Source organism: Gossypium arboreum, chromosome 13 (assembly GCF_025698485.1).
Source record: "Gossypium arboreum isolate Shixiya-1 chromosome 13, ASM2569848v2, whole genome shotgun sequence".
Taxonomy (NCBI): domain Eukaryota; kingdom Viridiplantae; phylum Streptophyta; class Magnoliopsida; order Malvales; family Malvaceae; genus Gossypium; species Gossypium arboreum.
The window spans coordinates 104,820,111-104,839,556 of NC_069082.1; the positions used below are offsets into that span (position 1 = coordinate 104,820,111).

General features: G+C 33.8%; 1 protein-coding gene across 3 annotated transcripts; it reads left to right on the plus strand.

Moving 5' to 3' along the window:
- The first annotated feature begins 8,967 nt into the window (after positions 1-8,967).
- LOC108463928 (pre-mRNA-splicing factor ATP-dependent RNA helicase DEAH7) lies at positions 8,968-17,176 on the plus strand. 3 transcript variants are annotated; one of them, XM_053023759.1, is made up of 15 exons: positions 8,968-9,303; positions 9,820-10,048; positions 10,866-10,945; positions 11,065-11,287; positions 11,598-11,771; positions 11,899-12,041; positions 12,275-12,369; positions 12,586-12,694; positions 13,314-13,491; positions 13,575-13,804; positions 13,893-14,069; positions 14,339-14,587; positions 14,852-14,913; positions 15,015-15,167; positions 15,257-17,176. In XM_053023759.1, the coding sequence occupies exons 4-15, from the start codon at positions 11,140-11,142 to the stop codon at positions 16,854-16,856; spliced, it is 3,318 nt and encodes a 1,105-aa protein (XP_052879719.1). In that variant the 5' UTR covers positions 8,968-9,303; positions 9,820-10,048; positions 10,866-10,945; positions 11,065-11,139; the 3' UTR covers positions 16,857-17,176. The 3 variants fall into 3 exon arrangements, with proteins under 3 accessions (XP_052879719.1, XP_017619427.1, XP_052879720.1); XM_017763938.2 differs by having other exon boundaries at positions 9,827-10,048; XM_053023760.1 differs by lacking the exon at positions 8,968-9,303 and having other exon boundaries at positions 10,023-10,048; positions 11,072-11,287.
- Positions 17,177-19,446: the final 2,270 nt, after the last annotated feature.

Below are 19,446 nucleotides of genomic sequence, written 5' to 3' on the forward strand. Positions count from 1 at the left end.
GATCTAAATCTGAATTTTGCTTTTCTTGATCTATATGTAATCAAGTTTAGCTTATTTAATCATAAATCTATTCAATTTAGCCCAAAAATCACATTATGGCAACTTTACACTTTTGCCCCTAATATTTCAATTTCTTTACAATTTAGTCCTTAACTCATAAAAATACAAATTCATGCAATTAGATCCCTACCTATGCTAGCCAAATTTCTTTTATTACTATAGAAGCCCTTTTTTTCATTTATTTCACATTTCTACCACAAAATTTTCGTATTTTACAAATAAATCCCTAATTGACAATTTTATCAAAAATCACTTTATAAATGTTGTTTATCTAACAACAAGCATACAATTTCTATCATCAAATATCAAAATACACACATAATCATCAATAGAAAAACTTTAAACCTTTAAAATTTTTTCAAATTAGTCCCTGGGGGACTAGTAGATTAAGTTACAACGACTCCGAAAACATAGAAATCATTAAAATCAAAGTCAAAATCACTTACTTGCAAGCTATAATAGTTGTCGAACCAAGGAACCCTAAAAATGGTTTCTTCTTCCTTCAATTTAAGTGGAATAATATTTTGAAGAAGATGAGTGTTTATTTTTATGTTATTTTACTTAAGTTTGTTTATTGAATTACTAATCTAACCTTAACTATTAACATTAAAACACTTGATAAAAATGTTCATAAATGTCCAAAAACTAAAAAATTGGTCTAATTTCAACATAAGGACCTCCACTTTAAGATTACATAGCTATTAGACACCTTTAGCTATTAGAACATAACTTTTACACTTTATGCAATTTAGTCCTTTTTATCAAATTGATCATTCAATTGATAAAATTTCTTAATGAAATTTTTACACAATCTTACTATCATGCTGTAGACTTCAATTTAATAATAAAATAATTATTTTAACCTCAGATTTTTAGTCCCAAAACTACTGTTCTGAGTTGACTAAAAACGGGCCGTTACAAATTACGTCGTTGTGCTTGGGCTATGAGGGCTCTCAGCCACATGGATAGTTCAATGTGCTCATCAGTTCCTGGCCCTAAGATGTGGATGATTCAATGCATATTAGCATGGCGTACTTCTCTTGTTCGAACCTGAGTTTGAAACCAAACTTCTCCTTAATAAGATAGATGGGGCAATTCAGGTAAGATTTAATTTAGATCCAACTTTCTATTCGCTCGTGGGATCTGGGTGGTCTAGGGGGGACAACCACGGTTCCTCTCTTCTTGATAATCCATGCATCCCTTATCAGTGTATGGACAACTATCTCTCGAGCACAAGGTTTAGGTTTGGGCTCAATGGGAAAATAAAATGGAGCACCTAACAACGTATCTTCACAAACCAAGAATGTTATAGTCTGTTTTCGATGAAATTAGAACAGTGGTTTCGGGACTATAAATCCGAGGTCAGAAGAAAATTTATTTTAATATTATTTTATAGTTAATGGTATGATAGGAAGTTAAGAAATTTTACCAATTACACGTCTAATTTGTTAAAAATGAGTAGATTGAAAAAGATGCAAAACTTGCTAAAAATAGTGGTTAAGTGATTAAGTAGCTTAACCAATAAATAAGGAGGGAATTAAGGCATAAATATGCCAAAAAAATGGCTGAGGTGGCATAGGCATTAAAAAGATGATAATATGGTGTGAACTTCCAATTTTGCCAAATTAATGAAATAAATGAAAAATTAAAGAATTCTAGACATTTCATCATCATTTTCAGTTCTAAAAATAGACATTGAATAGGTTTTAAGCTGGTTTTCCAATTTTTGCTTCATGTAAGTCAAATCCTTACCCGTTCTTGAAAATTTTATGTTTTTGTGATTGTTACAATTAGGTCCAATTAACATTTTCCTTGGTTTTTGATTTTATTGAAAATCTTGGGAGTTACCATTGATGAGTTCATATGATTTTAGTTATTAGATGATGAATTTGAGGAGTTGATGGGTATCTAAAAGTGTTTTATTAAAGAATTTTGTTAAAATTATAATTTAGGGATTAAATTGAAAAGATATTGAATTCATGAAAAATTCTAAATTTTATGGAATTCATATGTTTCTATTATTATGTATGAAAATTTTTAGGCTTGGAATGAAGATTAAATTTCATGAATTTCACTTTTCGAGCCTAGGGACGAAATCATAATTAATCAAAAGTATAGGAGCAAAATGGTAATTTTGCCTAAGATGTGAATTGGATGGAATTGAATGTGAATTTTATTAAATTGAATGAAATTTACTCGTATAGATTCGGATAGACCTAGTTCAGAATTGGATCGGGGAAAATAAAAAGTATCGAAATAATAGCTATGAATACGAACATTGTCGAGGTAAGTTCGTGTAACTAAATTTTGTATATTTATATGTTTGAATTGAATGTTATATATGTAAATTGTGTAATTGTTATTTATATGAAATTGATTACATATCCGACAAAGACTGATAAATGTGAAGTCCCGTTTGAATAAATGAAATTCGATGGATTCAGGATTTCCCATATTGGTTGTAGTCATGCATATTTGCAGACTCATAATAGTTCGAAAGAACGTCCCGTTATAAGCCCTATCAAGCTTCCTGTTATATGGTTCTTGCGAGCTTCCCGTTAATAGCTCTTCGGAGCATCCCGATTGGTTGTGATTCTGCATGTGTTGTAGACACACCACAACTCTTATGAACGTCTCGTTATAAGGCTCTTCGTGAGCTTCTGAATTAAAGGCTCTTTATGAGCTTCCCGATATGGCTCGCTTGAACTTTTTGATATATAGCTATCCGGAGCTTCCCGATTAATGGCTCTTCGGAGCTACCCGTTACTGGCTCTCATGAGTTTCTTGAATATGGCTCTTATGAGCTTCTTGTTTTATAGCCCGGATAAGCTTCCCATTATAAAGCTCACATGACCTTCCCGTTATATGGCTTGAGAGAGTACTTTTCGTTTATGTGCTCTTATGAGCATTCCCGAATATGAATTGATGGATTATAGTTTTGTACACTTAGTGTGTAATACTCGTGTACCCATCGATATTTTAAATAATTCAACGGGAAAAAATCTTGACATAAGAACATATGAATCCAAATTGAATCGTTACTCGTATAATATGAAATACATGGAACTTGACATTTGATGAGTTCATCCTTATTCTTAATATTCACATGAAATAAATAACTAACATGTTTGGTAAGATTATGTGCTTAGGCTTTTGGCCAAGTTGTTTGGAATGTGTTTGTATGCTTAACGTAAATGTAAATGAATGGTAAGATAATTTCCATTATACGAACTTACTAAGCATTAATTACTTACTTTATTTTATTTCCTCTGTTTTATAATACTCGGAAGCTCGTTAAGGTTGGAAGTTGGTCGGAGCTACATCACACTATCCTACAGCTCGTTTAGGTATATATAGCAAAAATTTCTTGTGAGTATAATGACATGTATAGGCTAAAATGGTCAAGGATGGCATATATGTGTTTGGTTGGGATTAGCTATTAGTATGGCTTGTAAATGGTACGTTTTGATATATAAAATAGTCTTAATATGCTTAAAGTGTGTTTGAAATGGTTGATTAATGAAAATCAGATAGGCATATTGATTATGATAGAAAAATTGATAGAAGATGCCTATATGTACATATGGTATTTTGGTAAGTATAGATACTTGAACATATGTGTTGATATGTCTTACATAATTTTTGGCTAGATTTGAATGATTTATATTGGATTGGGAATGTGTTTAAATGTTAATGTAGGTGAAAGATAAGTTTAAGTGAGAAATAAGGCTCGGAAATGGCCTTATTTTGTCCACACAGGCAGAGACACGGGCTTGTGTCTCAGCCGTGTGTGACACACGGCCATGCGCACGGGCATGTAGTTCGGCCGTGTGTCCCTTGCATCTTTAAAATTGCAAAATAAAATGCTCAGATATTTTCACACGGGTAGAGACAAGGGTGTGTATCTCAGCCGTGTGTGGCATACAGCCTGGCACAAGGGTGTGTGACTTGGCCGTGTGGACCCTGCACCTAATTAATGTAAATTAAAAAGTTCACACAGCCTAGCACACGGGTGTGTTACTTGGCTGTGGTCAGTAACCACCTAATTTGGACCTGGGCTGGGACACGGTCGTGTATCCCTATTTCGAATGTCCACACGGCCTAAGACACAGGCATGTCTCTCGACCATGTGAGACACATGGCCTGGCCACACGGACGTGTGTCCCTTGCACCTTGGAAAATTTTTGAGATTTTGCGAAAAATTCTCTAAGTTCCCGGTTTAGTCCTGACTTATTTTAAATACATATTATGGGCCTTTAGGGCCCATTTAAGGGATAATATGGTTGATTTCGAATATGAATAGTAAATGATATGAATCAATTGTATTTGTTTTGTAAACTTTGGTAATACTCCGTAACCTTGTTCTGGTGACAGATATGAGTTAGGGGTGTTACAAAGAACTATGATATTACCCTTTTCATTCTGGGGTGACGGAGAGGTCGTACCATTCGAGCTTTTTTTTTTATGCTTTTTCCGGAGGTCTAAAGAAAGTTGCAATCAATAGGGTTTTCCTAATCTTCCCTTCCCGATAGGAAGAACATGAAATTCTTTTTCTTTTCTGCAGGGACTAAGAGATTGGATCTAGCCTTAAGAAGAATGCTTAGTTGATAAATAATTCACTTCTTGGTCTTCGACCCCCTTAGTCACTACGAACGCCCTCGATCAGTGGAATAGGATGTGTCTATTTATCTATCTCTTGACTCAAAGTCGGAGAAGGTTTGAAAAAAGGATCTTAGATGTTTAGGGTTGGGCCAAGAGGGTCTCTTAACGCCTTTTTTTTTTCTTCCCATCGGAGTTATTTCTTATTTCATAAATACTTACCATGGTAAGGAAGAAGGGAGGAACAAGCACACTTGGAGAGCGTAGTACAACAAAGAGTTTTATGCTGCATTCGGGAAGAATGAATTGCTTCCGAAAAAGAATGTATTGATTCTCCCCCAATTTGTTGGACCATAGGTGCAATGATTTACTTCACGGGCGAGGTCTCTGGTTCAAGTCTAGTGTAATAGCCTAAATTCAAGGTTATCGTAATAGTGGTTTTGGTAACCACAAATCTGATTTAAAGAGAAATTTATTTTAATATTTTTGCATGAATATTTATATGATAAGAAAATCGTATTAAAATATCAATAGAAAAATTTTACCGATTTAATGGTTAGTTAGAAAAAAAGGAATTATTGAAAGAATTGGGTAAAAACAAAGTATCGAGACCTTGATCTCATAAAACCGAGTTGAAAATATTTTTATAAATATTTATGAAATGTTAGTGATGTGGTATTAAAATTTCGTTAGAAAATTTTAATGTTTGGGTAGTCAATTAAATGAAAAGGACTAAATTGAAAAAGGTGTAAAAGCTACTAGAATGATTAAATAGCTTAAGTGTCTAATGAGAAAGGATTTAAAAGGAAATTAGACCCAAAATTTATTTGGGCTGGATGGCAAGGGTATGAAATTAGCAGGAAAATTGATGATTTAAGGGCAAAATTGGAATATTGCATAATTAACTAAATAAAGATAGGACTAAATAGGAAATATCTAGATTTCTCTTCATTTCTCTTCATTCTCATCAGCCAATAAGTCCATAGGAGGGGTTCTTTAAGCTGGTATTTCATAATTTTTGCGCCAAGTGAGTTAATCCTTGCCTATTTCTTGTAATTTATGTGTTTCTAAGACTTTTACGACTAGGTCCTACTATTAAATTCATTAGTTTTTGATTTCATGGATGAAATTGAAAGTCACCATGGTTGAGCTCTGTAAGTTTATGATGAAATAGAATGAAATTGAAGCTTTAATTTGTTTATGAGATGATTTTATTAGGTAATTGTAATAGAAATTGATTTTTAGGACCTAATTGTGAAAATGTTTGGAATTAAAGTCTAGTGCTGAAATTATGATTTCCAAAGGTTGTAAACTAGTTTAAGGTGATAGAATAAAGTGTTAATTGAGAAAAATCAGCTCAATTGAGAGGCTAATTGAGTAGGGACGAAATTATCATTTATTAAAAGCCTAGGGGAAAAATGGTAATAAACAGCTTGCACTAAAACAGTTTTGGACAGCAGCAGTAGGAAAACTTTGAAAAATCACCATAAATTGTAGAAATAGAATTAAAAGATGAACAAAAAATGGAATTAAATATTATTGAGTCTAGTTTCTCATAAAAGAAACGGTGTAAGCAATGGAATTGTAAATTATGAGATATAATAAATTTTGTGACACAAGGTCAGAATGAATTCGGGTTCCCCTATTCTGACTTTGAAAAATCATAAAAAATTGAAGAAAAATAGTTAGGGGCTTAAATTTATATTTCTATAATCCAGAATGAGTATATTTTTAAGATAAACAAACAAGAACATCATTCGAATTCCGTATGAAGAGATAATTAATTTTTAATGAAGAAGGGTCAAAACTGTCAGACAACAGAACAGGGGTGACTTTAAAGAATAAAATGTACTTATTAGCTAAACCAAAATTCTAAAAATTTTATGGTAAGAAGATATGTGAGTCTAGTTGCAGGAAAAATTAGCGGATCCTAATTTGGAGTTTTGTAGCTCAAGATAAAAATAATTTAGTGACTATGACTCAAGTAGACAGCTTTGAATGAACTATAAATAATAGTGGAATTATAGAGAATGTTGCATATGAACATGAAATGTATTAAATTGATAATTAAATTTATTTATTTAGATCCAGAAGATTCAAATACGAAGCTAGATCGAGGAAAAGAAAAAGTTTGGGATCAGTAGATTTGTGTATATGAACAAGTATCGAGGTAAGTTCATGTAACTTGAATTATATTCTTAAATACTTGAAATGTATGTTATTGATGAATATAATTTGAATGTTCATTGTATGAAAATTGATGAAACATTGATATATTTGATAAAAAGGGGAAGAAATCCCGGTTGAATGAAAGGAAAATTCGATGGATCTCTAAAAAGGAATTGACGGTAAAAAGGATCTAGCGGACGGGTGATCCTATCTGATATAGCCCTCCAGAAGAATATGTGTAAAATGGATTTAGCCGGACGGTAATCCAATTAGGTCTCAATTTAGCCTAGACTGGTAATTCAGATCCAAGCTCATTAGAGTAATTGTCGTTGTAGGGGATTTAGCCTGGACTAGTAATTCCGACAATACTCTATGAGTTTATATTATAAGAGATTTAGCCTGGATTGGTAATCCCACTGTAAGGATGAGGTTTGCGGAAGTGTGCTCTCTGAAATGGAAATGTGCTCACATGTATATGAATTGACGGACCCGGAAATGTACACTAAAAGTGTACCTCTGAAAATCCATCGAAAATTCCAAGAACTTCAACGGGATAAATATGGAAAAATAATAAGGGAATGGAAATCATGGTATTGATGAGCTCATCAATCATGGTATATATATTATTGACACATGGAAATCATTGTACTAACTTGAATGTTGAGTTTGTGCATGTTAGGGTAATAATGCATTGAATGGATATATGAATGTTTATTTCACTGTATTGAAAATATTAGATAAGTATAATTCTTGTTACATGAGCTTATTAAGCACAAAGTGCTTACCCTATTTCCTTTTTCCCTGTTTTGTAGTGTTAAGAGCTCGGAGGTCGGACTTGGTCGGAGATACATCACACTATCAACTTCAAGATTTTGGTATATCAAGAAACTTGATTTTGGAAATCAATGGCATGTATAAGCTAATAAAGTAAATGTTAATGTGATATGAATGTAAGGTCAGCTATTGGTATGGCTAACAAATCTTGGTTTTGGTATGTGATGAGGTTATCTTATAAAAATGCATGAATCTATCTTGAAAATATGTTGAATTGGATTGGTTGATGTGGATTAGTCTCGGTTTAATATTGCAGGGAAGGTTAAATATCTATAAAGGGGCTATATTGAGTAAAAAAATTAATTCGTAAACTCCGCCAATGCCTCATACCCTATTTCAGCAATGAATACTGGTAGGAGGTATTACATCTAGGATACCCCAGTTGTGCCAAGTTGTTCAATAGTAGTAGCATTGTTGAGTTTCCTGATCCTTTGGCTTAGGATTAGTCAGTTCTATTTCTTGCTGAGGGTGGGAAAGGGACATAACTCAGCGGTAGAGTGTCACCTTGACGTGTTGGAAGTATCAGTTCAAGCCTGAATATGCTTAAACACAATGTGAGTTTTTCTATTTTGCCTTGCCCCTCGCCGTGATCGAATAAGAATTGATTGAATAGCTCAAACTTTGCAAAAGTTTTATTACCATTAAAAATATTAGTGGGCCAAGCCAGACCAGGTTATGCCAATGCCTAATTTCAAAAACTTTTCCAACTTCAAGCTCGCTTTACTTGAATCACTCATTTCATTGTTTAAAAACAATAAAAAAATTATATTTAAATTTAATTATTAAAAATAATATCAATATAACTTGTTTACATTTTTATTATTTTAAATGGTAAAACAAGTTGAGTTGGGCTAGCCTAAGGTTAAAAAATATAAATCTAACCCTAACCCTATTTTGGGCTAGGTGGGTTCTACTACTAGTGAACATTTCTAATTATCATTTAAAGAGTAAATAATATATATTTTTCTAAATTTTGAAAATTTTATATTCTTCATGATATAAAATTTTAAAATGAATTTTAAAAGATTTTAATTTTTTAAACTTTAAATTTTTTATAATATTTATATACTTTTAAAAAATAAGGACTAAATTAGTAAAAATTATAAAACCAAATTAATAAAAATTATAAACTTTGAAGACTACAAAATTATTTTGCCATTTTTAATTGCTACGTTAATAATTTAACCGCAAAATTAGATGAAGAAATAAAGTTTTTAAATTAAAAAATAAAAATTTAATATCTCAAAACTAAAATGTAGAGACGTCCTTTTAAATTTCAAAAGAGTATAGGCACCTCTCACATATTTAAACCAAATACAAATATAGGGTACTGCATTCATTACACGGGAAGTTCTTTTTTTCAATTATTTGAAGTCTTTTCCCTTCTTCTATCATCATCTTCATCCTACCATCGTCCGTCTCCCTCTCGTCTCGGCAAATCAATTTTTTTTTTGTTCCTTTTCTTCTCTTCTCATCTCAGTTCTTCCACACCGCCGTGTCCGCTGTTTTTTTCCGGATCTGACCCGTATCCCGTGTTGGAATCCCTGTCGGATCGTGTTGGGTACTGCATCCCAAATTGCTGAGTTCGGGAAACGAAGGATATATCATTCATCTCAACCTTATTGTATAGATTAACTATGAGTAAGTTTGCTAGTAGTCTTGCCGCTTCACTTTCAAAATCTTGTTCATGTACAAGTATCAATTTAGGGTTTGGGGGTGAAATTTTTAGATGACCTGATTCTTTTGGTTTTCTTCTACTTAGCTATGTTTTCTGTGACTTTGGATAGCAATTTTTCTTTAAAGTAGTGTTTTTTGTGCTCTTATTCAGCTTTCATAGTAATAATTGCTCCTCCGTGTACGGTCTGTTCTGATGGTTTTGTTCTTGAGAGTACTTTCACCGCTCTGTTTTCTCTGATATCTTACCATGACCCATGATTCTATTCAATTCTCTCTTTGTCTAAAAAAAGAGAAAAAAAAAAGTAATGACATATTAGTTCTGTTGCCCAAATTTGCTTGGCACTTTTACATTTTAAATTATCTGAAATACCTTACCGTTTTCTTCTTCCTATGGATACCATTACAGCATGCAGTTGAATGTTTCTTTAAGGTATTTCTGCCTCCAATTCGCCTTCTGTTTGTTGATTGAATTTTTTTAAGTTATTAGGTTTGGACGTTGGTGCTAGAGAGAAGCAAGGAAATCCTAAAGTTGATGATGGATTCAAGGTTCCAAAAGAAAAAATAACCTGCATTGCGGCATCTGTTGATGTGGATGAGGGGTTTGAATCTTCTGGAGTTGAAGAAACTAGGAGTACTGTTACAAATGGCAGCCGAAGCCACACTAACAGACGCTATCGTGATAAGACAGCTAGTGAAACAACTAATTCTGGTAAGCTTTTTATTTTTATTTTGTCTTTAATAAGCTTAGTAATGGTTTTTAATTAAGAAACCGTTTTTTCTTTTTTAAATGTAAAACTTTTATAGTAAGCAGCAACATAACTAAATCATCATATGCTGATAATGAGAAGATTTATTGTTCCTATTCCCTTGGCTCCAATTTTTTTGGTTCAAAACTTGATGTTTAAGTGCATGCTTGAGTATTTGGCAATCAATCCTGTGAAATAGTTTCTAGTTAAGGTGGCATAGAAGCATATAGGCCAGGCGTAATCTGTTCTTACAATTAATGATTGTTTTTTGGTCTCTCCTCTCCACAAACTGTCTAATGTATTTGGCAGAATGAGATGATGTTATTTATGCCTATACATGCATTTCTCTCTGTGGATGGGTAACCTATATATTTGATTTGAGGCATAGTATGATGACAGCATAACTTATTGCGGAAGTTATACAGCCAAGTCGTTTGCATGCTGATGACCAGTTTTGACATTTAAGATTTAAGAATTGAGATGGATTTTCAACTCATGCTTTCTTAACCTTGTGTTTAGTGTTCGTCATTTGCCTTTAGTGTGGAAGAAAAGGTTGGGGTCTGGCGGAATTTTTTTGTTTTTTTATTTTTAGTGGGGGCAGGGGTCAAACATGGTGATTCTGATAGTATATACCTTTTTCACTAGTAATCCCTTGTTTTAACAAGCCCTGATGCCCCTTGTGTCTGGAGGACATTTTTTTCCTTTTCTTTTTTATGCTCTTGCTGTGTTTATGTTTTCCTTCTGTTATTCAATTAAATTTCTTTTGTTGCTATATTGCAGAAAGTGGAGTTACGCTAGACAGTGGAGGAAGTGATGATACATTTGGTACTCCTCACTCAAGAGAACATAGGAGTTCGGATGTAAGTGTATAACTTGCTGTCAATATCATTCTGGTATTCTTTTTGTTTTAAATATAGCTATATATTATTCTGCAAACATATCAAACCTTGTATGCATCTGATTATTCTTTCAATTGAAGGTTCCAGCTTCACCTAGTCAGAGTTCCCGTACTGTCTCTTCTAGGAGTTTAAGGTATGAGAGAGAAGATCATGGTATGGAGAGAAGAGGTTCCAGTGATGATTCTAGAAATGAGCACAGGATTGCAAGAAAAAGACACTATTATGATGATAGAAGAGACACCCATGGCCGATATGGTGAAGATTATAGAAGAAGCCGGAATAGATATGAAAGTAGGACACCTGGTATGTGATACTTCAAACTGAATGGATGCATGATTGGGTACTGTATCTCTGAACTAATATCATTTGCATTTGGATTGTCAAGTGAAACAATTATGTTTGTGCATGTTTCTGAGGCTGGGTGGTATGGAGATGATGGATTAATGTATTCAAACTTGATTACTTGGAACTAAAACATTTAGGTTTGAGGAAGTCCTTGATAGCTTATGAATTCAACATACTTCTTAGAGTTTGTGCTCTTTTAGATTCATGCTATCTTTTTGGCGTCTTTGCTAATGGGCAAGATGGTAATTGACATCTTAATCCTTTGTAGGCAGATCTGATTGGGATGATGGGAGATGGGAATGGCAAGATACCCCAAACTGGGATAGTTACTCTGGTAGTAGCAGGCGCCATCAACCTTCTCCAGCTCCAATGTTTCTTGGGGCTTCACCTGATGCTAGATTAGTTTCTCCATGGATGGGAGACCGAACTCCTCGTTCAACTGGTATGTTATTCAGTATATAAAGCCTTTCTTATTGTGGATTTTATTGATTGTTCTCGTCTTCTTTTATTTCAATATTTTGAATTAAGAGACCAAACATCTTTTATCCTCATGCTGAAATTTGGTACAGTTAGTGCTTCTCCTTGGGACCATGCGTCTCCTTCTCCAGTTGCAATACGAGCCTCTGGGGCATCTGTAAAATCTTCAAGCTCTAGATATGGTCGGACATCACACCAGCTTAGCTTTTCAAGGGAAAGTTCTCAGTCATTTGAGGTAGCATAAAGTGTTTTCCTATTTCCTTTTCCCTTCCTCTTTATTCCCCACTGTTAAATATATCTCTTTAAGTGATATTTCTGGATAGGACTGAACAGTTAGTTAATACTGGGTAATGGTAGTGATCTTTTCAGAGTTTTTATTGGAATAGTCACTTTTCCCGTCTTGATAGTAGTCCTTTTATGTTTGCCAATGTTAATATTTGGTCATAATTTGTTATGTTTATTGTATAGGATGAAGCGGATAGGAACAGTTTGGCAGAAGAACACAATTATGAGATTACAGAAAGTATGCGCTTGGAGATGGAGTATAATTCAGACCGTGCATGGTAAATTAATTCATCCTAGGTTGAACATCCTGATATCCCTTTCTTCATAGGGTATTAAAATTTATTGTACCGTAAAATGAAAATGAGAATATTAATAGTAATTCTGTAGGGTGGCTTTTGACCGGTCATTGTTGGTGATTCTGTCATCCATTCTGGGCTTTATGAGGTCTGATGAAACGTTGTCTCAACTTTCCTTGCTGGTATATCTTTTTGCAGGTATGATAGAGAAGAAGGAAACACCATGTTTGATGCCGATAGTTCATCACTTTTTCTTGGGGATGAAGCTTTATTCCAAAAGAAAGAAGCAGAGTTGGCCAAAAGATTGGTATTGCTTTCTGGCTGTATTATCAAATAATCTTTTATGTCCAGTATATGTGTCATGTTTCACGTTGTGTCATCTATGGTAAAATGCTGGATGCCTGATTTTACAGCTGCTGTTTGTATGTAAATATGATTTAGCTATTACATTAAAATAAATAAAGACCTTAATGACTATATTTGAAGATACTGATTAAAAATTGTTATGATCTTAGGTTTCCTAATGTCTTACAACTTTTGAGTTCTGAATAATAGCTAAATGATAGTGTGATAAGAGAGAAGTGATGACATTGATTTCTGGCCTTAACATAAGTGATGAGGTATAATAGGTTTAAACAGTCTTCCAAAGATGGTATTCTTTTCCACATTTTTTCAAATTAATTCTCAAGCCGCTGTGATTAGGGTTAAATGTTTTGCAGAGATTTAAACTGGAGTGGCTGTTTATTATTTTATTGCCCTCCATATTTTGACGTTAAAATAAATAGAATGATAAACTTCTATCTACTTGTATTTTCCTGGCTTAAGTTGTCTTAGTTTGAACACGTTTCCCCTTCCTCCCTTTCTTAAATCTGTTGTTATTTGCTGAATAAAATCGTTTCTAAACACTTGTGTCATCTCCTAAACAGGTTCGAAGAGATGGGACTAAGATGTCACTTGCTCAGAGCAAAAAGTTGTCTCAGCTTACTGCTGATAATGCTCAGTGGGAAGACCGACAGCTTTTAAGATCTGGAGCTGTTAAAGGTACTGAGGTGCAAACCGAGTTTGATGATGAGGATGAACGCAAGGTGATTCTTCTAGTACATGGTAAGTGAATATTATGATCTTTCTGTTGATATATGAAATATTATTTCTTCTGGCTAAATGTTCTTTATATTTTGTTGTCACAGATACAAAACCTCCATTCTTGGATGGCAGAATTGTGTTCACCAAACAAGCAGAGCCAGTCATGCCTATAAAAGATCCGACATCGGATATGGCCATAATTTCACGAAAAGGATCTAATTTGGTTAGGGAAATTCATGAGAAGCAAAGCATGAATAAGTCTCGCCAAAGGTTTTGGGAGCTTGCAGGCTCTAAGCTTGGTGATATCCTTGGAGTTGAGAAAACAGCAGAACAGGTATTATTTATAAAATTAAATTCTTTGATATTCTTTTACTGAAAACTATAATGTAGTTCATCAGTTAACTCTCTTCATTGGATGCTAGATTGATGCTGACACTGCCGAAGTAGGTGAACATGGTGAAATTGATTTCAAAGAAGATGCTAAATTTGCACAACATTTGAAGAAGGGGGAGGCTGTAAGTGAATTTGCAATGTCCAAAAGCATGGCTGAGCAGCGTCAATACTTGCCGATATATTCTGTGCGGGATGAGTTGCTGCAGGTTTGACATTTATCTATTAGTATACGTTGATAGAAGATTGAACTAAATAACTACTTTAGCTTGACACTTGCTCTTTGAGTTTGGTGCTGGTGGGTATTAGCCACTTTGGACATGCAAGGATAAATTGCAGCTGCTGAAAGGAATCCAAAAGTTCCCCCTTACAATTTTATAAATTTTCCCTTTTTCACTTTAAAGCTAAATTCTATCATGTTGACTATACTAAGTTTTTATTGACCATCTCATTCTTTTCTTCCTTGTATGTTTGGCAGGTGATTAGAGAAAATCAGGTAGTAGTTGTTGTGGGTGAAACTGGGTCTGGTAAAACAACTCAACTTACACAGTATCTTCATGAAGATGGGTACACTATAAATGGTGTAGTTGGTTGTACCCAGCCTAGGCGTGTGGCTGCCATGAGTGTAGCAAAAAGAGTTAGTGAAGAGATGGAGACAGAACTCGGTGATAAAGTTGGCTATGCCATACGTTTCGAAGATGTGACTGGGCCAAACACCATAATTAAGGTGAGTCATTCATTTTATATCAGAAAGCCAATGCCAAATTTTTATACACTTTAAGTATAATCTGCATTGCTTATATTCTTATCTTGGGATGAAGAATGCACCAAGCTGTCTTTTCAGTTCTAGCAGTTTGGCCATCTTCCCATTATCTTGGTCTAAAATTGATTTATTATTTTCTCTGCTTAATTGTTTGGAGCATTGTTCTTTTTTCTTTGTTGTGTTTGCTGTTGGTATGACGTGCTAATTTTTCTCCTTCAAACTTTACAGTATATGACTGATGGTGTCCTCCTTCGTGAAACATTAAAAGATGCTGATCTTGACAAGTATCGGTAAGAAGAAACTATATTTTATTGTTCTTGTCTATCCCAATTGTCAAATGAATTAGTGGTGAAACCTTTGTTATTTACATCCAATTTTTCAAATATTGCAGTGTCATCGTAATGGATGAGGCACATGAGAGATCACTAAACACTGATGTGCTATTTGGAATATTGAAAAAGGTGGTTGCTCAACGCCGTGATTTCAAGCTTATTGTGACATCTGCAACTCTCAATGCACAGAAATTTTCAAATTTCTTTGGAAGGTAATTGTCTTGTTTTAATATCAATTTATGCTGGCATCTTCTTCCTCTAATGAATTTAATATGAATAATTATGTTCTAAAATTTTGCAGTGTACCGATTTTCCACATTCCTGGTAGAACATTTCCGGTCAATATTCTCTATAGTAAGACTCCTTGTGAGGATTATGTTGAAGCTGCAGTGAAACAGGCCATGACTATTCATATCACCAGCTCTCCAGGTGACATCCTCATCTTCATGACTGGCCAAGATGAGATTGAGGCGGCTTGTTATGCCCTTGCAGAACGAATAGAGCAACTCATCTCCTCCACCAGGAAAGGTGTTCCTAAACTACTCATACTTCCAATATACTCCCAGTTGCCTGCTGATTTGCAGGCAAAGATATTCCAGAAGGCTGAAGATGGAGCTCGCAAATGCATTGTTGCCACTAACATAGCTGAGACATCCTTGACTGTAGATGGAATTTTTTACGTTATCGATACTGGTTATGGTAAAATGAAAGTCTATAACCCTAAGATGGGTATGGATGCTCTTCAAGTTTTCCCTGTTAGTCGTGCTGCTGCTGACCAGCGTGCAGGTCGTGCTGGTAGAACTGGGCCAGGCACATGTTATAGGTTGTATACAGAGAGTGCATACTTAAATGAGATGCTGCCAGCTCCTGTGCCCGAGATACAAAGGACCAACCTTGGCAATGTGGTGTTGCTGCTCAAGTCTCTTAAAATAGAGAACTTGCTAGATTTTGATTTCATGGATCCACCACCACAGGAAAATATCCTTAATTCTATGTACCAGCTATGGGTCCTGGGTGCGCTTAATAATGTTGGGGGCTTGACTGACATTGGATGGAAAATGGTGGAGTTCCCATTGGATCCGCCGCTTGCCAAGATGCTTTTGATGGGTGAACAGCTAGAATGCTTAGATGAGGTTTTGACCATTGTTTCAATGCTTTCAGTCCCATCTGTATTTTTTCGACCCAAGGATAGAGCAGAGGAGAGTGATGCAGCAAGGGAAAAATTTTTTGTACCAGAATCCGATCACCTAACATTGCTTAATGTTTACCAGCAATGGAAAGCTAATCAGTATCGAGGAGACTGGTGTAATGACCACTTTTTGCATGTAAAAGGGTTGAGGAAAGCCAGAGAGGTGAGGTCTCAGCTATTAGATATTCTGAAGACGTTGAAAATCCCACTAACGTCTTGTGGATTTGATTGGGACATAGTGAGGAAAGCCATTTGTTCTGCATATTTTCACAATGCAGCAAGATTAAAGGGCGTTGGAGAGTATGTTAATTGCAGGAATGGAATGCCATGCCATTTGCACCCCAGCAGTGCTCTTTATGGGTTGGGTTATACTCCTGAGTATGTAGTTTATCATGAATTGATTCTGACAACAAAGGAGTACATGCAGTGCGTGACTGCAGTGGAGCCACAGTGGCTGGCAGAACTAGGTCCCATGTTCTTTTCAGTTAAAGAGTCGGATACGACATTGTTGGAGCATAAGAAGAAACAAAAGGAGGAGAAAACAGCCATGGAGGAGGAAATGGAAAATCTAAGGAAGATGCAAGCGGAGGCAGAGAAAGAAAGCAAGGAGAAGGAGAGGCAGAAGAGAGCAAAGCAGCAGCAACAAGTTTCAATGCCTGGTTTGCGAAAGGGTTCTTCTACTTATCTAAGACCCAAGAAGTTCGGTTTGTAAATGCGAAATTATCACTAGTTGAGACACCAACAAAACTGTCTCTGGTTATTCTTCTTGTTACCCATAACCTGGAGATTGTTTGTATTTTTATACACGACGTGGCAAAAATTAAAATTACAATAGTTATTGCTGTGTCTTATAGACGTTTGTATCATTGTCTTCTTTTTGTTATCAGAGGAAATGTTGGTCGTCGATGATCCTTTTTATGCTTGTGTATTTCAAGTGACCATCTTTTAGGCTTCCATTGTTGATTGTATGCTGATATAGCAGACAGAATACAGAATGACGAAAATACTTTTTTCTCCTTTAGGTTGCTAAAAGAGTTCAATTGTTTTCAATGTATGTACACTTGAAAGAATTTGAAGGTTTAATTATGTTAGTGAAGCCAAGACATCATGAAAAGCATATGAGAAACTTTTTACATCAAGGATTTCAAAAATGAAAATTATTTATTTGGTTAAAAATATTAGAGTCTCAGAAAGGGTTTTGAGTTGCTTGTTCTATCTAAAGACGTGACAAATTTCCTGAAAATCTAGCTTCAAGACCATGTGTAACTGTGTCAGCTATTAAAAATGGTTAAGTTCTGCACATCATCTCTGTGCTTTACGTTGCTATTATTTGATCAAGACGAGTCTGTTTATTTTTCAAATTAGCTTGTTTTAGTCATATGATTAACGCATTCCGTTACCACAGTTAAATAATGGGTAAATCACACTAACCATCCTTGATCAATGTTTAAAATTACTCTTTAGTCACTCAGCTTTCAAATATTACATTATAGTCACTAATATTTTTGAGTGATTACATTTTGATCACTTGTAATTTAATTTCTGACAAGGGAATAACATGACAAGTTAATTTTAAGGATTAATAATTAATTTGGCCCCAAAACTATAACTAAAATATCATTTTCATATTTTTAAATTTTTTCTTAACAATAACTCTACAATTTTTTTAACAAAAGCTTAAATAATAAATAATATAAAACTATAACTATTTATTCAAAATTATAAAAATATTGAAATTTCTAAAATATTATAAAAATTATAAAAATTCCAAAATAATAATAAAAACCATGTACCTTCTCTTCTTCCCATTACAAATCCATCATCTACTTTCTGCTTCCTCTCATCGTTGCCTCGTCGCGTTGGCGATCTTCTTTTGACCATCGATGGCAACAATTTTTACCCTTTGAATTTTCAGAATTTTTTTTACACTTTTTTTTTTGTAAAATTTAATATATTAAATTTTATAATGTATATATTTTTATAAAATTGGTATATCTATATGAAGTAAAGAAATCATATAGAAAATCAGAAACGCATTAGTGGAAAAACAATCAAACTGAACAAAGTAAATGAGAAAAAAATTCACCCAATGGAATTCTCAAATTTGGATATATTTTTAACAATTTAGAAATTAGAATCTCAAATCAGAAACTTGCAGTGCCCAATCAACCAGGTCCTACTTAAAACATCGAAGCTTTCAATAGGTTAAGATTGAAACTCTCCGGAAACCATTGTTTTCTTTTTCTTTTATATACATGGGGTGAAAATAATTTTTTATTAAATTTATAAGAAATTGGTATAAATAATATAGATGCCTTTAGTTGAGATGGTAATATTGTGAGATTAGAGTTTATGATGTTTTGGTTTCAACTTTTCTAGATTTTTTATAAAAACATAAAAAAGATAAAAATACACCTTAAAATAATGTTTATTTCTTTGTAAAAATAAGGAATTTTTAGTAAATTCATGATTGAGTCGAAAATCTGATTGAGCTAACACCAGCTCAGTTAAAACTTTAAATATAGTATAAATATGCATGGCAATGCTTTTAATTTCATTAAAGGAGTAATGCCACATTTGGTACTTGCACTTGAATAAAATGTCTAATATGATATCTATACTTTAAAAATTACCCAGTGTGATACTTAAACTATTAATTTATGTATTTATTTGGTACATGTACTCTAAAAATATCAAATGTGGCACCCATAGATTAGAATTGGACCAAACTGGTTGGTTAGACAAGGAGCCAATTTGAGGATATGGGTTGAATCGATTGATCTATAAAAGCTTTGATCAAAACCATAAAATCTAAAATGCTTACACTTGCAAACTTTCTAAACAATGTCGTATCTAAAGTTTAAACTTGTATTCCCTCTTGAGAGTGCAACTTACCTTACCACCATTACACTCAATCACTTTTTGGTAATACTTTATATATTTTTTTTTCACGTGGAAATTTTTAATTGGTTATTTAAAAAAAAATAGAATTATCGGTTTGATTAATGATTGAACTAATAGATGTATCAAGTTAGGAAAAAAAAAGTAGTTCAAGGGTCACTTGTGACAAAAAAAATATTTAGGTATCAAAATGAGAGACAAAAAAAAGAGGCATCATTTAGGTGCTAATTTGTAAGTTAAGCTTTTTTTAAAAATAGATTTGATGGTTTAACTAATGAAAGTATAAACTTAAGAAAAAAATTAAGTATAACTTGTGATAAAAAATAAATAATAGAATAAAATAATACGATTTAAATACCAACTTATGAGTTAAACTTTTTTTAATTTTGGTAATTATCAAT

Bases quoted from the DNA above. Each gene is read 5' to 3' on its own strand.
- LOC108463928 (XM_017763938.2), top strand. The intron at 11,288-11,597 runs GTATGTGATACT...AATCCTTTGTAG, and splicing joins ATATGAAAGTAGGACACCTG to GCAGATCTGATTGGGATGAT. The intron at 14,070-14,338 runs GTTTGACATTTA...TATGTTTGGCAG, and splicing joins TGCGGGATGAGTTGCTGCAG to GTGATTAGAGAAAATCAGGT.